A 19,726-nucleotide genomic window follows, 5' to 3' on the forward strand; every position below is an offset into this window, starting at 1 on the left:
ATAACAATATACAATATTATTATTACATACAATATTATATAACAGTTGAAGTTGTCAACACTTCTTCTGTACTATACGTCAAAGTATCTTGTCAATTGTCATTTTCATTTTTAAAAGGTCAAGAAACTTATGTTTATTGATTAAGTTTATAAAGACGAATGTTGAGATGAAAAAAATTAAAAATCTTGTAATATATGTCTTAGAGAGGAACTATAAAAAAATTAAATAATGCCTGGGTGATTTTATTATTTTTGCGAACAGGGACAGTCATCAACAACAGGTATCAAAAAATACTATGAGATATTTTGTAACTTATAGCTTCAAAATAACAATATACAATATTATTATTACATATAATATTAAATAATAGTTGAAGTTGTCAACACTTCCTTTGTACTGTACGTCAAAAGGTTAAGTATCTTGTCAATTGTCATTTTCATTCTTAAAAGGTCAAGAAACTTATGTTTATTGATTAAGTTTATTAAGACGAATGTTGTGATGAAAAAAATTAAAAATCTTGCAATTCATGTCTTAAAGGGGAACTATAAAAAAATTGCGAATAAACAACAGGTATCAAAAATGGAGTTATAGCTAGCTAGCAAGGCATGTATTTTACCGTACCATGGTGTTATGTAATTATTTAGTGCACACTGACTTCAACTACAAAATGTGTTATTTGACTCGAATAAATCTGCTGTCGAAGTTGGTTAAAGGAGACTATTTATAGAAATTTATGATGATGCTACTGCGTCATATACCAATTGGCGGTTTTGGTTTCACTAATTCTATGATTACTTTTGATATAATAATTGACCCGATAATATTGATTGACAATAATAGTCAATGAGAAGAACGGAGTGGAGAACCAAGAAACTTGACGGCAATGAATTGCAAGACGGACGAATTGAACGAAAACATTCAAAAGACTTTTACATGTGTTTATATTCGATGTGAAATATTTAAAAACATGGAAAATGCCATTTCGATCCGTGGTTAATTGTTTACTCAGAAAAAAGTTTTTTGCGGCGTATTATGACTGATATGAAAAATTAATCAACTACGATAATCCCAAGCACATAAATCCAGGGGAGCCATCCACATGGATACCAAAATACAATATTTATGGTCATAAAGTGTACTGTATTACAGGCTGCTAACGTCGAATAAAACTGTTACTGCACTAAATTGGGGAATCTGGCAGCGGTTATTGGGCACGAGAAATGCGAACTGGCGAAATAATAGATAGTGAAACTAAGTATTTATTCGCGAATTTGAGTTAACACACGACTGGATACTGTCGTATGAGGGCATAAGTTATGACTGCAGAGACGGATGAGGTCAATTCAGCTTAGAAACGGGACAGGTTAGTGGTGAGGCACTGCTAAACTCCCAGCAGTTCGACCAGCTCGCCAAAAAGCGAGTCTTCACAAGATCTTGAGCTGAGTTGTTGTTTGTCGAATGACTGAGATATGAAATGCTTGATTTCTGTAGTGTCAATTTTTCTGTGAATTTGATTATTTCTGACAAACCACTGAAACGTTTAAAACCTAGTTGTATATAAGAAACTTGAAGTAGACATTAGATACTTAGAGGAGTATGGATCAAATTAACATTTTGTAAAATAAGCATCTGATGGAGATGCGAAGTCTGCTAAAAGGACAGATCAGACAAGATAGCAGATTTGCTATCCCCGAACCTTTCTGGATTTGGGAATGTCAACCGAACCGTCGGTCGAAGTGGAGACCTAGGTACGTGACGTTATCTGGCCATGAAATTATTGCGGTGTCGATCTTAAGTTGTGGAACGCGCCGTGCGTAACGCTTCTTATGAAAAATGGTGGCCTGAGATTTCAGGGGGTTGACTGTTTCTTCTGCTTCTCTAAAAGTTCTTGAATTGTAACCTCGAACCTGAAGACCATGAAGAAAGCAGTGTCGTCGGCGTAAAACAATACTCTGTTCTTGGTAGATCTGAAACAAAGAGGTTAAATAAGACGGGGGCTAGCGAGGAACCTTGAGGTACGCCAGCGTCGACGTATTTTCGACTGGAAAGTGTTTTCCCGATCTTGACCTGATAAAAGTGTTACTGCAGATGCTTACCGACGTTAATTGAAAAAATTTAACGTATTCTTACCGTAAAATGATCCTCTTGCATGCACATTCCGACAAAGGTTGTAAGAATTGAGGAGGATATTAATACTGGAGCTTGAATTGGAAAGTAATTAATATTGCCAGAAAGACGAGAAAAAGTTGGAAATGGAAAATGATGGAAATATTTATATTAATATATATTGTACAAATTTTTGTCAGTAGATGCCTGTTTAAAGTGAAAAAATGAACAGAATATATTCAAGCAAGTGAGAGAAAATATAGATATTTCGATAAAAAATATATGAATTTTAATAAACGTCATAATGATACTTTCGCTATTTAGCCTGTGTTATAATGATTAATATAAATAAAGTCCCATTGTAAACAATAAATTTCTATAAACACTTATTAAGAAGATATTAATACATAAGTACTTTGTTATTATCTGCGTTGAAAGTGAGAAGTAACCTTGTTTACTTGATTAATAGTCATTTTTACAAAAAAAAACTTATCTAAGTAATTCAAAACAACCATAACCTATTATTATTTATTAATGTTTAAATATAAATAATAAACACTTGGACTTTTGTCAAGATTCAATAATGAATAAGGAAATTATTTCGTATATATTGTAAATATATAATCTTGATTAATAAAAAATTCTGTATGTCACCTAAAGTGTCTGCTAGTTGTCAATTCTGGATATTTTCGAGACTAGCTGTTACATACAAAAAAAATGTTCTGTGGAATGTCACAGATGGTGAATTATCTTGTTAACAGTTATATATACAGTTATATTATAGGGATTTAAATATCACATGGTACACATATTACAGCTAGTTATTCATTATTTAGTATTTTTTCCTTAATATTGCTCTTAACATTCAGATGTAAGATTTCAGACTCACATTAGTGCACTTCATATAAGTCTAAAACGTGATATTGTTTTCACGTTTAACTATGTTAATACAAACACTTTTTGTCTCTTCTACCTCCGGGTAGATCCGATATTGTCAGAGTCAAAGAAATCACCACGTTATAACTTAATAATAAGTTAACTGATATAAAAACTAACAAGAAGGGCAACTGTAAAACCCACCAACTTGATCAATGCAGCATTTCGGCTAAAATATGTCCCAGATATTTGGAAGATGACTGAAATCATCATGATACCGAAACATGGAAAATCACCAATTGAAAGAAAAACCTATAGACCTATCCCACTGTTATCAGCAATTTCTAGGGTGTCTGAAAAACTCCTATAGAAAAAAATAAAAGCGATTATGGAGAGAAAAAATCTAATATCTACACACCAGTTCGGATTTATTAACATTCAACAATTGATCCGGTTCATAGAATAACAGATGTAATTGAAAAAACCTGCGAAGGTAAGAAGGTATGTTCAGCTATATTCTTAGATGTAGCACACACCTTCGATAAGGCATGGGATGATATTCTTGTTTATAAGCTATATAATATGTTACACAAAAAACACACTTACTTTTTACTTATATGTTATAAGTATAAATGTGGAACAACAAATGAAGTAATACATGTTTGTATATTAGAACAGGAAATATATATTGTTATCTTTGTCTTTATTTTTATCCATATTTCTCGCCGAAAATATATATTGCAAAAACAATAAATACACCAGTCTGATTAAAAGATTAGTTTCCTTACCTAAATATCTTAATAAAATTTCATCGTTTTTTTTTTGATAACTTATTACACTCTACCATCTTTAAAAAAAAAGCTGTAATTTTTTCCAGTCAATAGACTATTTCAAGCTACTACTAAGTAAAACTGAATTATAAATAAGCAAAATTGAAGAGATGAGAAATATTGATAAGATTAAGATTATATAAATACATAAATTAAACTACATAATCTGCATATATATGGAATACATAGGGCAAATACAAGAAATTATGAATAATTTACAGTAAATTTGCAAACATTTTAAAGCATTGATAAATATTTATGATACTTTGTTATAATGCACAGTGGTGTAGTAATTTAAATTTATGATTAATACTTTGTTGATTATTGAATTTTAACGGAAATTAGATTTAATCAAATGACACTAAAAAATGTCAGTGAGTGTTAGTTCTTGAGATAGTTTACATATGTGTTAATATGCAGATATTTATTAGTTTAATTAATGTTATATATCAAATACATTTCTGGTCTTATATTAAACATATTATCAAAAAAAAGTTTTAGTAATATTAAGTTATTATTTTAAAATTATGTCTTTATAACCATTATAATAACTATAGATTTTACAATATAAGATGATAAGCGTTATCAGACTTTAATTCTTTCGTTATGTAAAGGTTTTTCTATTTTTTGTATTATGTTGGATGTTACTTGCAGAGAAATTTTTTTATATTATCTTTGTGCATCATTAGACCACAGTTTATAATATTTTGTTTTTGTTTTTCTACTTTCGGCCTGCTATTTGACTATTGTATTTCAAGATAATTTTATGTATATATATACAAATATACACTTCACGATCCAAGTAACCTTTTTTTCAGTACCTGTCAGATGTTGATTGTAGAATACTATTGAGTAAACTGAACAAAGAACTTGATCAGACTTGAATTCTGGATCCGACTGGTCAATGAAGCAGACAAGTCATATTTTGGTATGTTAATAAAAAAGCTGCATTCAGCTACTATTTATTCAGGGTAATATTGGAGACTAAATAGTTCAAAGCTCAGAACAATATGATAGATTATTCTACAACTTTAATTTCAAGACTATACGTATATTATTGGGAGATGACTCAATCAAACAATGAACAAAATTATATTCGTTGTTGTCTCTTTAGAATATTATAACAGGTCAATTAAAACGTCGCCAGCCTGACACATAAATGGAGCTATTGAAATTAAATCCATATGTTTGTTAGTTAGCCCTAACCCTCAAAAGATATGTGTATAAATTTGACAGCTGTTGTATCATTAATTTGTGAATTATAGCATCTTGAGTGAAGCAACTTTTGTTTTTGGAAAAAAAAATGGATAAAAAGGAATTTCGCGTGTTGAAAAAATATTGCTTTTTGGACACTGCCCCAGGAAAATCAACCATCAAGGATTGGTATGCTAAGTTTAGACGTGATGAAATGGACACCGAAGACGGGGAACGCGGTGTCCAAAAGAGGTTGTTACCGACGAAAACATTTAGAACATCCACAAAATGATTTTGAATGACCGTAAATTGAAATTGAATGAAATAGCAGACACTTTAAAGAATTCAATCAATCAATTGAACGTGTACATCATCACATCATTTACGAATATTTGGGTATGAAAAAGCTCTGTGCAAAGTGGGTGCTGCGCTCACTTTTGACCAAAAACAACGACGAGTTGATGATTCGGAGCAGTGTTTGAAGATGATCAAGCGTAATAAACCCGAGTTTTTGAATCGATATGTGACAATGGATGAAACATGGCTCCATCATTTCACTCCGAAGTCCAATCGACAGACATCCGAGTGGACTGCACACGATGAACCCTCTCCAAAGCTTGGGAAAACGCAACAGTCGACTGGTAACGTTATGTAGTCTGTATTTTGGGATGCGCATGAAATAATTTTCATTGACTACCTTGAAAAAGAAAGGACCATCAACAGCGACTATTACATAGGATTATTGGACCGTTTAAAGGACGACAACGAAGAAAAAGAAAGTGCTGTTTCATCAAGATAATGCACCGTGTCACAAATCAGTGAAAAAATGTGTTTTACTATGGTAGGCAGGGGACTTTTCAATTGACTTGTAACTTGACCAAGTGCTTATGTTGTAATTGCAATGAGCAAAATACTTTAAGTAGCTGGGTTTATGTTATGCGAGACTCTTGTTATTTGTACATCGCATTTACAACAACAAATATATTGAATAGTCCCTGATTACTTTCCTTACCTATCTGTTTTGGGAGATTCGAGAACTGATAATAAATAAGAGCACTATGACCTTAAAAGTCAATTTATAAGATTAATTTTCGTTAATGCTTAAATGTTTTGCGTAATAGCAGACTCTTAAAGTCAACGAGCGATTATAATTATCACGTATTAATTTACTGTATATAAAAGACCAGTCTATTTTCAAGGTGGTGCAGTTTGTTAGTTCGTTTTGGAATGGGTAAATACGTTCTCCAATTAGCTTGGGTCGCTGCGGTTGCTCTGGCAGCCGGAGCTTCACCGCTTAATGCCAGTTGCTCGGTTTCTTCTTACGACGGTGTGGCCAGTGCGGTCTCCAGCTGCACGTCCATCACCTTGGGATCCTTCACCGTGCCGGCCGGTAAGGCCTTGTCGATGAGTTTGAAGAGTGGAACCACTGTAACCGTCACCGGTACCATCAAATTCGGTTATTCTGAATGGAAAGGGCCATTGGTTGAAATAGCTGGTAGCAAAATCACTTTCAAAGGCTCCGGAGGTTCTTTTGACGGAGAGGGTAAAATGTATAACAAATATTGATACGACATACAATAGTAGATTTTACTGGTGGCAGGTTCAAAATACTGGGATGGTAAGGGCGACAAAGGTAAAACGAAGCCAAAATTCTTCAGGATTAAGACTAGCGGCGGTTCTACCTTCAGTAACATCAAACTGAAGAATTGCCCTCACCAGTGTGTATCCATAAATTCAGCATCTGACACAACTTTGAACGGATGGACTGTTGATGTCTCAGCTGGAGACAGCGTAAGTTTTTCATTAAGGTCTACTAATACCGTCGCTTTTTAGATTCTCCAGAGTGTTTCCGTTAATCTTTGTTTATTTTGTAACATACGTTAAAGTCATGTCAGTTCATTCATTTTCAGCTTCCAACATAATTTTGTTTTGTGCCTATTTTGATATTTTCTTTGCTCTTTTGTTCCCTTCCTCGTTATTGATGTCCCATCACTTATTTCATTTTTATTGTCATCATCGAATAACACATGAAAATGTTTGCTAGAATGGAGTAATTCCCTCAGTCGTTTTTGTTTCGTTTTGTCTTCTTTATTTTATACTCTCACTTTGTTATTTCCTTCTTTATATTTTGTTTGTCTTCCCGATTACAGATTCCTTAAAATTAGTGATTTATCATTTGGTCTATATTTTATTTTGCGTTCTTCCTTTGTTTGTTTCTTTAATTCTTTGTTGTTATTTCCTTCTTTATATTTTGTTTGTCTTCCTAATGACAGATTCCTTAAAATTAGTGATGTATCATTTGGTCTATATTTTATTTTGCGTTCTTCCTTTGTTTGTTTCTTTAATTCCTTGTTGTTATTTCCTTCTTTATATTTTGTTTGTCTTCCTAATGACAGATTCCTTAAAATTAGTGATGTATCATTTGGTCTATATTTTATTTTGCGTTCTTCCTTTGTTTGTTTCTTTAATTCCTTGTTGTTATTTCCTTCTTTATATTTTGTTTGTCTTCCTAATGACAGATTCCTTAAAATTAGTGAAGTATCATTTGGTCTATATTTTATTTTGCGTTCTTCCTTTGTTTGTTTCTTTAATTCCTTGTTGTTATTTCCTTCTTTATATTTTGTTTGTCTTCCTAATGACAGATTCCTTAAAATTAGTGATGTATCATTTGGTCTATATTTTATTTTGCGTTCTTCCTTTGTTTGTTTCTTTAATTCCTTGTTGTTATTTCCTTCTTTATATTTTGTTTGTCTTCCTAATGACAGATTCCTTAAAATTAGTGATGTATCATTTGGTCTATATTTTATTTTTCGTTCTTCCTTTGTTTGTTTCTTTAATTCTTTGTTGTTATTTCCTTCTTTATATTTTGTTTGTCTTCCTAATGACAGATTCCTTAAAATTAGTGATGTATCATTTGGTCTATATTTTATTTTGCGTTCTTCCTTTGTTTGTTTCTTTAATTCTTTGTTGTTATTTCCTTCTTTATATTTTGTTTGTCTTCCTAATGACAGATTCCTTCAAATTATTGATTTATCATTTGGTCTATATTTTATCTTGCGTTCTTCCTTTGCTTGTTTCTATAATTCTTTATCTGGTGTGTTATTGCTTGTTTCATACATTATAATTAACTTTTTTTAAGTCGAGGGTGCGTTCATATTATATTAATAGCACTAAACGTTGATTATCGGTTTTTTCTTGCTCTCTTATATTTTTGATTCGCACCATCGAGTTCTGCGACCAAAGTTGATACGTCTAATTGAAAACATTTGAAGAACCAAGCACAAAAAAATATCAAAAATCTTTAGTATTTCTGCATAACCATGAATATCATGTATAAGTTTATTAAACCTTACCAAAAATCAATTAGCAAATTAAACTAACTTCAACGACCAAAGACTTCTCAAAAAATTCACCCAACAAACTTAAAACTGGATAAATGTTGAGATAGAATTAACTATGCAACAAGAAATGAAAAAATGAATTATTTGATGAATGATTATTCATCAAACTCAGTCAATTATACTGAAATAATTATTATTTACTGTACTGATTATTATAATGGACACTATAATAATTATATAGTTCGTACGAAATTGAAACGTAGCACATATTGTACATGTTCATAGCGTCTTGCTCCATAATAAATACTATACATTTGTTAGTCAAAATTCGAAAACTTGTGTTTTAGTTGATTATTACATTTGATTTTGACAGGGTGGCGGTCACAACACTGATGGCTTCGATTTGTCCAGCTCCCACGGAATCACCATCGAGAACTCTGTCGTCAAGAATCAAGATGATTGCGTCGCCATTAACCAGGGTTATAACTATGTCTTCAAAAACCTTACTTGCAGCGGTGGACACGGTCTCAGTTTATCTGTGGGCCAAAGCAGTTCCTCTGGCAGCGCCAACACCGTTTCAAACGTTACCTTCAGCGATTGTACCGTGAAAAACTCCAGAAACGGAATCCACGTCAAAACACACTCAGATGCCGGAACTGGATCCGTGACTGACGTCACCTACAAGAACATCAAACTCTCCGGTAATACGCCGTGGTGAAATGTTTTTCAAATCGAGTCTTGACGCTCATTCTTGTTTAAGGTATCACCAACTACGGCATCAACGTTCAACAAGATTACGAAAACGGAGGTTCCAGCGGTAATCCAAAGGGCAACATTCCCATTAAGAACTTGAAATTAAGCTCGGTAACTGGAAGCATGTCTGGAGGATCCAGCAGTATGCCTGTATACATCCTCTGTGGAAGCAACGGCTGCAGCAGCTGGTCCTGGTCAGGAGTATCTATAACTGGAGGAAAGAAATCTAACAGTTGCAATTATCATCCATCAGGTTTCAGTTGTTAGTTCGATACGTATGTTATATATCCAATAAATGTGTTGATGATTTGAAATTATTATTGATGTTTTTAATTAACCCCTCTATAGAAAAACAAAGCCCTAATATGACATATTTTTGGTTGTTGATATGCCTGATAAATGGATTCAAGAGTAAGAGGATTCGTAAAAATATCTGCAATTTTTTAAAACATTAAAAACTATTTGGCTGGGCAAAGTAGTTTCATAGTCGCTCTTTAGACGTAATATATATATATATATATATATATATATATATATATATATATTTAAGGAAAATGTTTCATTTTAAGTTTACAAAATTTTAATGTTTTTTCTTTTGTATAGTTGTATTGTAATTGTTGTATTTGTTGTTGTTTTGTACGTTTCTAATATTGGTGACAGGAAAATAATTATGACTTGAAACAAGTATCATACTTCGGTCTCCACTTCGACCGCACGCCAGCCAGCACGTTATCTGCAAAGGCAATGGCATTTACAGTATACTCTTTCCATTCCTCTGCAGAAAAAGTAAACTTCCGATCCCCAGAAAGCGACTCTATGCGCGACTGTATAAAATGCTAGTTCGTTCAGTCTGCCTCTACGGAGCACAGGTGTGGCACAGGTATGTCTCTGAGAGGTAACTTGAACTACTCAAGTCTTCCAATCACCTCGAATCATCCCATTCGTGAAGAGTTTCACGAACATGATCAGTGTAAGGTTCTCCCTAGGCACCCTAGAACACGACAACACCTAAATCCCTACCTAATCCTATTGATCAAATCCCTACGCATCCACAAGCCTCGGTAGATAACCAACTACGATAATCCCAGTCGTAACCCAGAGTCTCTCTCGCCAGCAAAATACTCACTATCCCGAACCCAAAGCAACATCAGCAAAAGACCATTTAGTTCTAGCTGGTCATCTTAAAATAAGAAAAAAAATGTCTGGTGAATCTAGGCCAAGAGTAAAAAGGCACCAAGCAAACAGAAAACACGTGTCTAACAAAAAGGATATCTCGTAGGGTCGCTGTCCAGTGTTTCGGATAAGAGCGGTTCAGGTACCGAGGCTAGACAAGGCCTGTGTCAGCAGCTAGATCTGGTAGAGAGACGACAGTAAAAAGCTTATACATATATCCCTATACAAGTTTAGCATGAGAGTTTTCACAACTACGTGTCCTTTTCTATATACTCCTTGTTGTTTACCACAATTATGCATAGAAGTAATTTTTAGGTTAATATTGTATTTACGTTTTGTTGAAGTAAAATAATTATTCCATAGGCAAAATTAGCGGCAGTTAATATGAAAATAAGTGTATAAGGTATCAATTATTAGTAATATATTATATTTTAAAACACTAATTTGGCAGATTGCTATGGAACAGAGGGTATATTTTTATAATAAATAATATGAAAACAGAACTTATTTGAAGATTATAATAAAGGTAAAAATGAAATATGATCATGTTTGTATACGTGTTGTTATACTTATATCTTTCTGATTTTACAGATATATCAAAAGATGAAAAGAAGCTATTTTTAGGTTAATCTTGTATTTACATTTTGTTGAGTCAAAATAATTATTTCATAGGAAATATTAGTGGCAGTTAATGCGAAGATATGTATATAAGGTATGAATTATTAGTAAAATATTATCATTTTATAACACTAATTTTGTAGATTGCTACGGAAAAAGGGTATATTTTTATGTTAAATAATATGGAAACATAAGAAGAGTATAGTAAAGATAACAATGAAATATGGTCATGTGTGTATATGTTTTCTGTCTATTTGTTATTATACTTATACCTTTTTGATTTTTCAGATATTTTAAAAGATATTTGGAATCAATACAAATATGGCAATAGAATCTTTGAACAATGTATTAAAAAGAAATAAACTAAGAAGGAATGCTAGTGTGTCAGATGAAATATTATTAGATTCGTTAGATGATCTAGTGGATTCTGTACTCACTGTGTATTGATGTAAGTATAAGAGGACAATGGTAGTAAATTTTGCAAAATAAAAATATACTAAATATATCTGGTGTAAGATATAACAAAACTATGATAGCGAAAATAACATTTTATAGGGAGTAACTGCTTATCATTTGGTCGGTTGATCGGAATGTGTGGCTGTTGATGCGATTGTTTTTATGAACACTCACCACTATTTTGTGGAAGGAATCTGCAAGGGAACTGACAACACTGGTTGAATAAAACTTGCTTATTTTAGTATTGAATCATACATGTGATCGACAGGAGAATGCACAGGATATTAGGTTGAGGTAAAGGAAGTACGGTAGGGCATAGTGTATGTGTATAGTTACAAGGAGGTAGAGAAAAGAAAAGAGAGCGAGTCGTCTTCGTGGTGGTCTTTTATAGGCGGCAACCGCATGGTACTAATTCACCAGCGTTGCCAACTTGCTTAAGTAAATGCGTGGTAGCTTAAGGGGCCGTAGCGGTCGCTACAATTGGCTACTTTAACTCAATATCTATCAACAATAATCTCCATAAAGTACCATTTAAATTAAAAAATAAAGCTGAATACGACATATGACAATATTACGTACATTGCGATATTACATATTTGCGCGTCCGTTATTATGATGAGATATAACTCCCTGGTGATTCTAAAATGTTAGGCAAGCTAGAAAAAAATATAACTTATCTTGAACAGTGGTGAGATTAAAAGTCTTGTTGGGAAATATGTATGCCGATAATGATAAGATAAATATTTGAAAATAAATATTAGTTTACTGACTATTGACTCTATTTTTTTATTTTCAGACAAATTGGTAGGTTCAGTTTATTTTGACCATCAATAATCCAGCTAAAAAATAACACGAGCCGATGAAGATAAAAGTTTTTCACTAACATTAACTAATTTTTGTGTGATTTCGCTTGATGGTTCTGAATATAATAAAAAACACTAATTAATAATTAATAAACATTCACCGACCGGCTGACGAGTGACCAACCTTAGAAATCATCCCACAAGACATCAGGTCTTACCCAGTCTGGTTATGCCAGTAATCGGGATCATTTTCCTCATCGGATATTACACTTTTACCTAGAACAATCACAAATATTAGAAGCAATAGCTAGAAACTGTCCATAACATTATCAAGGTCTATGCCTACAGAGGCTCCATCAGTACATCAATGTTAAGGTTCTCAAGCTCTTAGATAATCAGGAGATTAAAGAGAGTAAAACCATTTGATCTAGTTTAGTGAAGTTAGTAGAAGTAAAATTCCGTGTGCATTAAAAATAGTAACATAGATGTTAAGCCGAAAGTGTCTATAGTAGAATAACAGGTCAATTGTTCAAATCCATATGTTTTTTTAGTTAGCCCTAACCCACAAAAGATGCATGTATAATTTTGACTGCTATCGGATCATTAGTTTGTGAATTATAGCATTTTAATTGAAGAAACTTTTCTTATAGTGAAAAAAATTGATAAAAAGGAAATTCGCGTGTTGAAAAATATTGCGTTTTGAACGGAAAAAATACTGTTGAAACAAAAACTTGGCTTGATGCCGAGTTTCCGGACACTGCTCCAGGAAAATCCACCATCAAGGATTAGTATGCTAAGTTTAGACGTGGTGACATGAGCACCGAAGACGGTGAATACAGTGGACGCCCAAAAGAGGTTGTTATCGACGAAAACATTTAAAAAATCCACAAAATGATTTTGAATGACCGTAAATTGAGATTGAATGAAATAGATAACAGACACTTTAAAGATATCAATTGAACGTGTACATCATCAAATCATTCACGAATATTTGGGTATGAAAAAGCTCTGTGCAAAGTGCGCTCATTTTTGACCAAAAACAACGACGGCTTGATGTTTCGGAGCAGTGTTTGAAGATGATCAAGCGTAATAAACCCGAGTTTTTGCATCAACATGTGATAATAATGAAACACAGATCTATAATTTCACTCCGAAGCCCAATCGACAGTCATCCGAGTGAACTGCACACGATGAACCTGTTCCAAAGCGCGGGAAAACGCAACAGTCAGCTGTCATGGTTATGGCGTCTGTATTCTGGGATGTACATGGAATAATTTTCATTTTCTACCTTGAAAAAGGAAGGACCATCAACAGCGACTATTACATAGCATTATTGGACAATTTGAAGAACAAAATCGCCGAAAACGGCCGCATTTGAAGAAAAAGAAAGTGCTGCTTCATCAAGACAATGCACCGTGTTACAAGTCAGTGAAAACGATGGCAAAAATCCATTAATTGGGATTCGAATTGCTTCCTCATCCATCGTATTCTCCAGATTTGCCCCCCAGCGACTATTTCCTGTTCTGAAATATCAAAAGAATGCTCGTTGGGAAGAAATTTTCGTCGAATGAAGAGGTGATCGCCGAAACTGAGGCCTAATTTGAAGCAAAGGACAAATCGTACTACAAAAATGGTATCGAAAAGTTGGAGGGTCGCTATAATCAGTGTATCACCCTTGAAAGGAATTATGTGTTTTATTGCTTTGATACAATAAGAATTAAACTCTCTTCAGCGCCTTAGCATTTTTTTAACGATTACTGACGCAAATTAGGCTGAAATTCCACTAACAAAGATACGAGATAAAGTCGAGATAAAGATAAGGAACTGAATACAAAAATACCGGAATCCAAAAATAAGTTAATTGAATAAAGCGAAATGAAATAATTGAGATCAATGTGTTGAAAGACCAATGTCATTCTGAAAAATCAATCATAAATTACACTGCGCATGTGTGGGGCTTACATATATATTGTCAAATGTACAGTTGTTGATCATGAAAGTCGTCATAAAAAATACCTATGAGCTCTTATTTATTTCAATCAGTTTGTTTAGTGAGTAGTTTCACTTTGAAAGCTGCACACGTCAGATGTCAATAAAATTGAATGTTTTAGTGTTGGCGTAAAGTGTATTATTCTTGGCATATCTTACTACTGTTGTAAAGATTATTTAGGCCATCATAAATTTATCATAAATATGGAGGATCGGAATAAAGAGGATGGGTAGGTCATATCCGTAGGTCCCAAAACTTGTACAGTAATGTTTTTACATGAACTAAACAAGAAAATAGGAACTATAAATGTACTGGGAATTTTGGAGAAAAGTTTCGCGACGTCCAGTATCTAGATGACACTACAATCGCCTTTTCGATTTACTTACTTTTTAGGTTTGTTTAATTCTCTATGCTAAGAGCCGCGAATGCTTTTGATTGGTACATTTGATTTCCATATTTGTTTTAGGTCTCATTTGCATAAGCCTTTAGAATGTTTACATTTTCGTGGCTAAATTATATTCAAAATTAGTTCATTATAATGAATCTTCGCTCAAGGAATTATTGTGTAAGCGGATGTACAGAAGGCAAATTAATGAGACATCGTCATTCTTTCAAGAAATTTCCGACTCTAAAAGGTATATCATCAGTTATTAAATTAATATCACGTTATACAAAAAGCAAAACACATTAGAACCAAAATGAAACAACTATACTAGTTAGTCGGAAGATACTCTCAACTTGATCTAAAATCAAAGAGATTGATTTATCAGACAATTATGGGGCTGCAATAAAATATTAAACCAACTAGTAATACAACGCTGCCAAAACAAAATCTTACGATTAATTATCAATACCTATCGCTACGTAACCAACGAAGAACTGCACCATGACACGCATAACACGAAAGAAGGTTACTAAATCATACTAACGTGGAATCAATACAACTACTAAACAACGCGTAGAATATCAGAAGATTGAGGCGAACCAAACCATACGAACTTATATAAAGAGTATACCTGTAGTGTAAACTATAGCTAAAAGTTATTTTAATTTTATAATTGAGGAATGCATATTGATGTATTTATCTCGCAATCTCGCACTCCTCTTGCTTGTGAATTAATATAAGCACAAATGAAATGTAGTAATAAATTAATTTATAATTAAGATTTTACTAGGCATATCTAATAAAGATAGAATCAGACGGATCTTCCTTAGTATTGGACCTCTTATACCTGATTTTATAGCCCTTCGAAATAGGGAATGGATATTTATGGAGAACTGAACGGATACGAGGGTGGACTTTCGGCAACAAAATACGGTGCAGAAATTCGACCAGAATAGTACCGATAGAGTCGCGAGTCTTCTGATATTCGATCAATTCTTATTGGATTAAGATTATGATGATTTTGATCCATATCAGTAACCAATTAATATCATTCACTCGAATAAACTATTAATAATTCATTATTCACCATCATAATCAATAATATATCAATAATCATCATATATATATATATATATATATATATATATATATATATATATTTCGGTTCAACTTTTTGTAAAGTGTTTTATTTTTGTCTATTTACAGTTAGATATTTACTCAATAAATTACGCTGTTATTTTATTTAATATCGCAATGGGTAGGCCAAGTAAAGGAGCAGCGCGTATGAGAAAAAATAGGGATAAAGGAACAACGATTGAAAATAAAGAGCGCTTTCAGGCCCCACACCCACCTAGCCTACGTGATTTAATAAATGTTCTAACCAAACTAGAAAAACAAAAAATTACTGGCCGCGCCGGAAATTGACCCCGTGACCTGTAATTGGGAGCTAAACTCTTTAACAACTGCACCATAAAAGCAATTCTCAACGACATTTCTACGACGTCTTATGTACTACAGATAGTGCTTAAAGAGCAAACTGAATGGTTTTTGCACTGAACGGCTTCCGATTTTCCGTCACATCTGCTCAGCAATAACATTATACACAAATATCTGATTATTCTAAATAAAAAATATGTGAATATTTTGTATTTGCCTTTGAAATTTTGGAGTTTTCCTCAATTACCTCCTGTTAAATAGATTTATATCCGCATTCCGTTAATATAGTCAAAAATTGTTGGATACTTGATCTCAATAATACTCAATATCTGGGAACTGTTACAACAGTTAGTCTATCAGATGGCAATCACGCATCATTGGGTAGCTTGTAGAGAGTATAAACCTCATTTTCATGCGAAATATGCTGGCTAGTCTCTAGACTACTCTACATTATAACAAGTACCTGAAGAGTTTAGTTCAAACAAAACCGAAAAAATCTCTAAAAAATAGTTTCGAGTACTTTGGGAATGGCCCTTCACTCGATAGCTACCAAACAACATTCTAATCAATCAGTGTTTTTTATCGAAATATATTTAATTCGAGTTATCTTGTTTTCTAAATTATGTATAGAAATTCTTTAGAAAATAAATTTAAAATCAGGCGTTGGCTATATCAGAATCGTGTTTATTTTATCTCTTAAAAAGTAAAAGATACAATCTACTTGGTTACAAAAAACCATATCAAAAACAGAGCCAACAGTAAAACCATAAAGAAAATTTAAGTAATTATCTCTAATTAAAACAATGACAAAAGTATAATTTGATTAAATCTGAGTATTGTCTATGATATTTCCTTTGATAGTTGGTTAAGTTTAAGAAAAAGTAGGTAGTCGATTGATTGCCAGTTAAATGTGGATGTAATTGCTATATAAATAAAATACCAAACACTTATTTTAGCATGCAAAACATGTCACATTGCTTTTGTTTAATAACATGTTTTTTGCCCATTTTCTACCGTATCCCCCACCTTAACCCTTAACGCCCTTCAATTCTTATACCTTCATCCCATGTTAACTCCCTTAATCTATCGTGTATATTCGACACGCTGTATATAGTCTCACTTTTGGCTGCTTGTTTTATTTCTCTATTTTTCATATATTCTTCTATTGGTTTTACATTAAGGTTTTTTTATTTCCGTGTTTCTCATTCCTGTCATCATTGTTAGTATTTCGTTATAGATTATATAATTATATAATATATTATAATATTATATAATGTATATAAATATAATTTTCGTATTTATAAAATAGCTCCTATAGGCTAAACAAAAGTAACCATTTTGTGGTTCTGTTGAATACATTTATGTCTGCATCCCGTCAATATAATTAAAAATTGTTAGACACTTCTGGTCTCGATAATACTCAATATCTGGGAACTGTCAGAACAGTCAGTCTGTCAGATGGCAATCATGCATCATTGGGCAGCTTTTAGACAGTATAAATCTCATTTTCATACGAAATGTCTTGGCTAGTCTCTACACTATTCTACATTATAACCAGTACCTGAACAGTTCCATGTTATATTTACAACTACTAAATACTAGTGAAGATTCATGAAGATCTGAAATAAACAATAATAACAGTATGAAGCTTAAAAGGTCTAAGAGGTTATGTATAGACACTTAACATACACAAAATATGTATCTTGTCGAGATGTGAGTTATGCATCCATTAAATAAGGGTACAATGTATATGGCAGTTTTAAAATGTGAATGTTTAGACGAGCAAAAGTCCCTATTTGATGAAAATAATTCTAACATCAACGAGTCTATCTTCATTAAATTTAATCTATTTTCTTTAATGGTCCTTAAGTCGTACTGAGCCAACGAATTCGAACGAGACGATATACATTGTAGAAATATAAGACTAAGATCTAAAACATAATGGAAAACAGATGATGCATTAAGCGGTATTGTCACTCTATTTGGAGGATTCCATAGACACAAAAATGTTGAAGAATCTCGATGATGTCTAGCTCTGGTTATAAATTAGGAACATTACAAGTACAAGGATTAAAGTGAAGTTAGGCGCACATTATCACCCGAAACCACGGATAGACGAGATGTCCTTTAGTTTATTTCCAAAACTGAATATGGAAAGTAAGACTTAAGGGCCATGTACATACTGCTTCTATTCATGTGGGTGTAATTCCTGCATAAATGTTTCCTAACTAACCCATGATTTTTTGCGTTTGACATTATCGTAGTAAATACAATTTTCATCACTAATCACAATACATCATTGAAAACTCTTCATTTTCTGTCCGATAGTCAATAAAAACACGATGAAACAGCTCACTTGAAAAATATCCGGCCTACCATAGTAAAATTTGTCATTTGCTTCAAAATAGGCCTCAGTTTCGTCGACCACCTCTTCATTCGACAAAACTTTCTTCCCAGTGCGCATTCTCTTAAGATCTGAGAACAGTAAATAGTCGCTAGGGGCCAGACCTGGAGAATACGGTGGATGAGAAAGCAATTCGAAGCCCAATTCATGGATTTTTGACACGGTGCGTTGTCTTGGTGAAGGAGCACTTTCTTTTCCTTCAAAAGCGGCCGTTTTTCGGCGATTTCGTCCTTCAAACGGTCCAATATCGCTATGTAATAATCCCTGTTGATGGTCCTTCCTTTTTCAAGGTAGTCAATGAAAATTATTCCATACGCATCCCAAAATACAGACGCAATAACTTTATCAGTCGACTGTTGCGGTTGTTGCCATGTCACATATCGCCGCAAAAACTCGGGTTTATTACGCTTGATCATCTTCAAACACTGCTTCCTGGACCCACATATTACACCCAGCGAGTAAACAAAAGCGCTAAACAACAGCCATAAAACAGTTCTGAAGCATTTATATACGGCTGGAGACCAAAAAAGCTCGATAATGATGAAAAAGGAACGAAATCTTGACCAATCCTTGAACCGAATGTTCATAGCAGATGAAAAATGGTTCATGTAAGATGATAAGTAAGCTTCAGAAAGCACAAAAGAAAGACTATAACGCAATTAATGCAATTAAAGTAAGCGAAAAATCACCAGAACTAATCAATAAAAAGCGTCGTCTTCCAACATGAAAACGCTAGAGAAAATTACTTTTTAGTGGCTCTGCAGAAACTATGAAAGATAAAAATTAATTTTGTAACTATTATATTTTCAATCAATATAACCAATATAAGCAAAGGTCGATTTTCTAAAATGAAACTTTCAAAAAATATTTTCATATTCTATAAATATCACTGAGTATAAATGAATATCGATATATCTGTATTCGTCTATACAACGTGGGGTAAAAGTCCCGTTACCATTTTGATTGCCTATAGCTTTGCTCGGTTTTTTTGCCTATATATCGGTAGTGATATTTTCCAAACTTAGCACAACGTAAAGACGGCACTATTTTACCGAATATATACTCAAATATATTAAAGAAAACCCAAACGGAAAATCCTACCTCAACAGCCACGCTTTTCGGATATTCCTTGACTATTAGTTGTTATACTAGATAAGTGGAAAAACATCAATATACGCAATTTTTTTCCGATACGCCATTCATTTCTCGTTCAAAAGGTGAGTAAAACTTAGTAATGATGGTTTATTTCTAATAAGTTTTTCTGATGAAACCCGCTACGCTTTTAACACGTCTAAATACACAAATTTCTATTATTTTTCCGAATATTTTTCACCGATTCTATGCGCAAACATCAAAACTA

At 33.1% G+C, this 19,726-nt stretch overlaps 1 protein-coding gene and 1 long non-coding RNA gene across 2 annotated transcripts; one reads left to right on the forward strand and one right to left on the reverse strand.

Annotated features, from left to right (window-relative positions):
* Positions 1-640: 640 nt before the first annotated feature.
* On the reverse strand, positions 641-6,054 carry LOC143203841 (uncharacterized). The gene is made up of 2 exons (XR_013007449.1): positions 2,131-6,054; positions 641-1,967 (listed from the first exon to the last, which is right to left on the reverse strand). It is a non-coding gene; the product is annotated as an uncharacterized LOC143203841 (long non-coding RNA).
* A 140-nt stretch (positions 6,055-6,194) lies between these two features.
* LOC143203840 (polygalacturonase) lies at positions 6,195-9,418 on the forward strand. The gene is made up of 4 exons (XM_076416151.1): positions 6,195-6,549; positions 6,607-6,797; positions 8,721-9,048; positions 9,108-9,418. Exons 1-4 carry the CDS (start codon positions 6,234-6,236, stop codon positions 9,365-9,367), a joined length of 1,095 nt encoding a protein of 364 aa, XP_076272266.1. The 5' UTR covers positions 6,195-6,233; the 3' UTR covers positions 9,368-9,418.
* The last annotated feature ends 10,308 nt before the right edge of the window (positions 9,419-19,726 follow it).

This window comes from Rhynchophorus ferrugineus, unplaced genomic scaffold (assembly GCF_030347505.1).
Source record: "Rhynchophorus ferrugineus isolate W39M unplaced genomic scaffold, kcgeb_rfMv2 rfM10, whole genome shotgun sequence".
Classification (NCBI taxonomy): Eukaryota; Metazoa; Arthropoda; class Insecta; order Coleoptera; family Curculionidae; genus Rhynchophorus; species Rhynchophorus ferrugineus.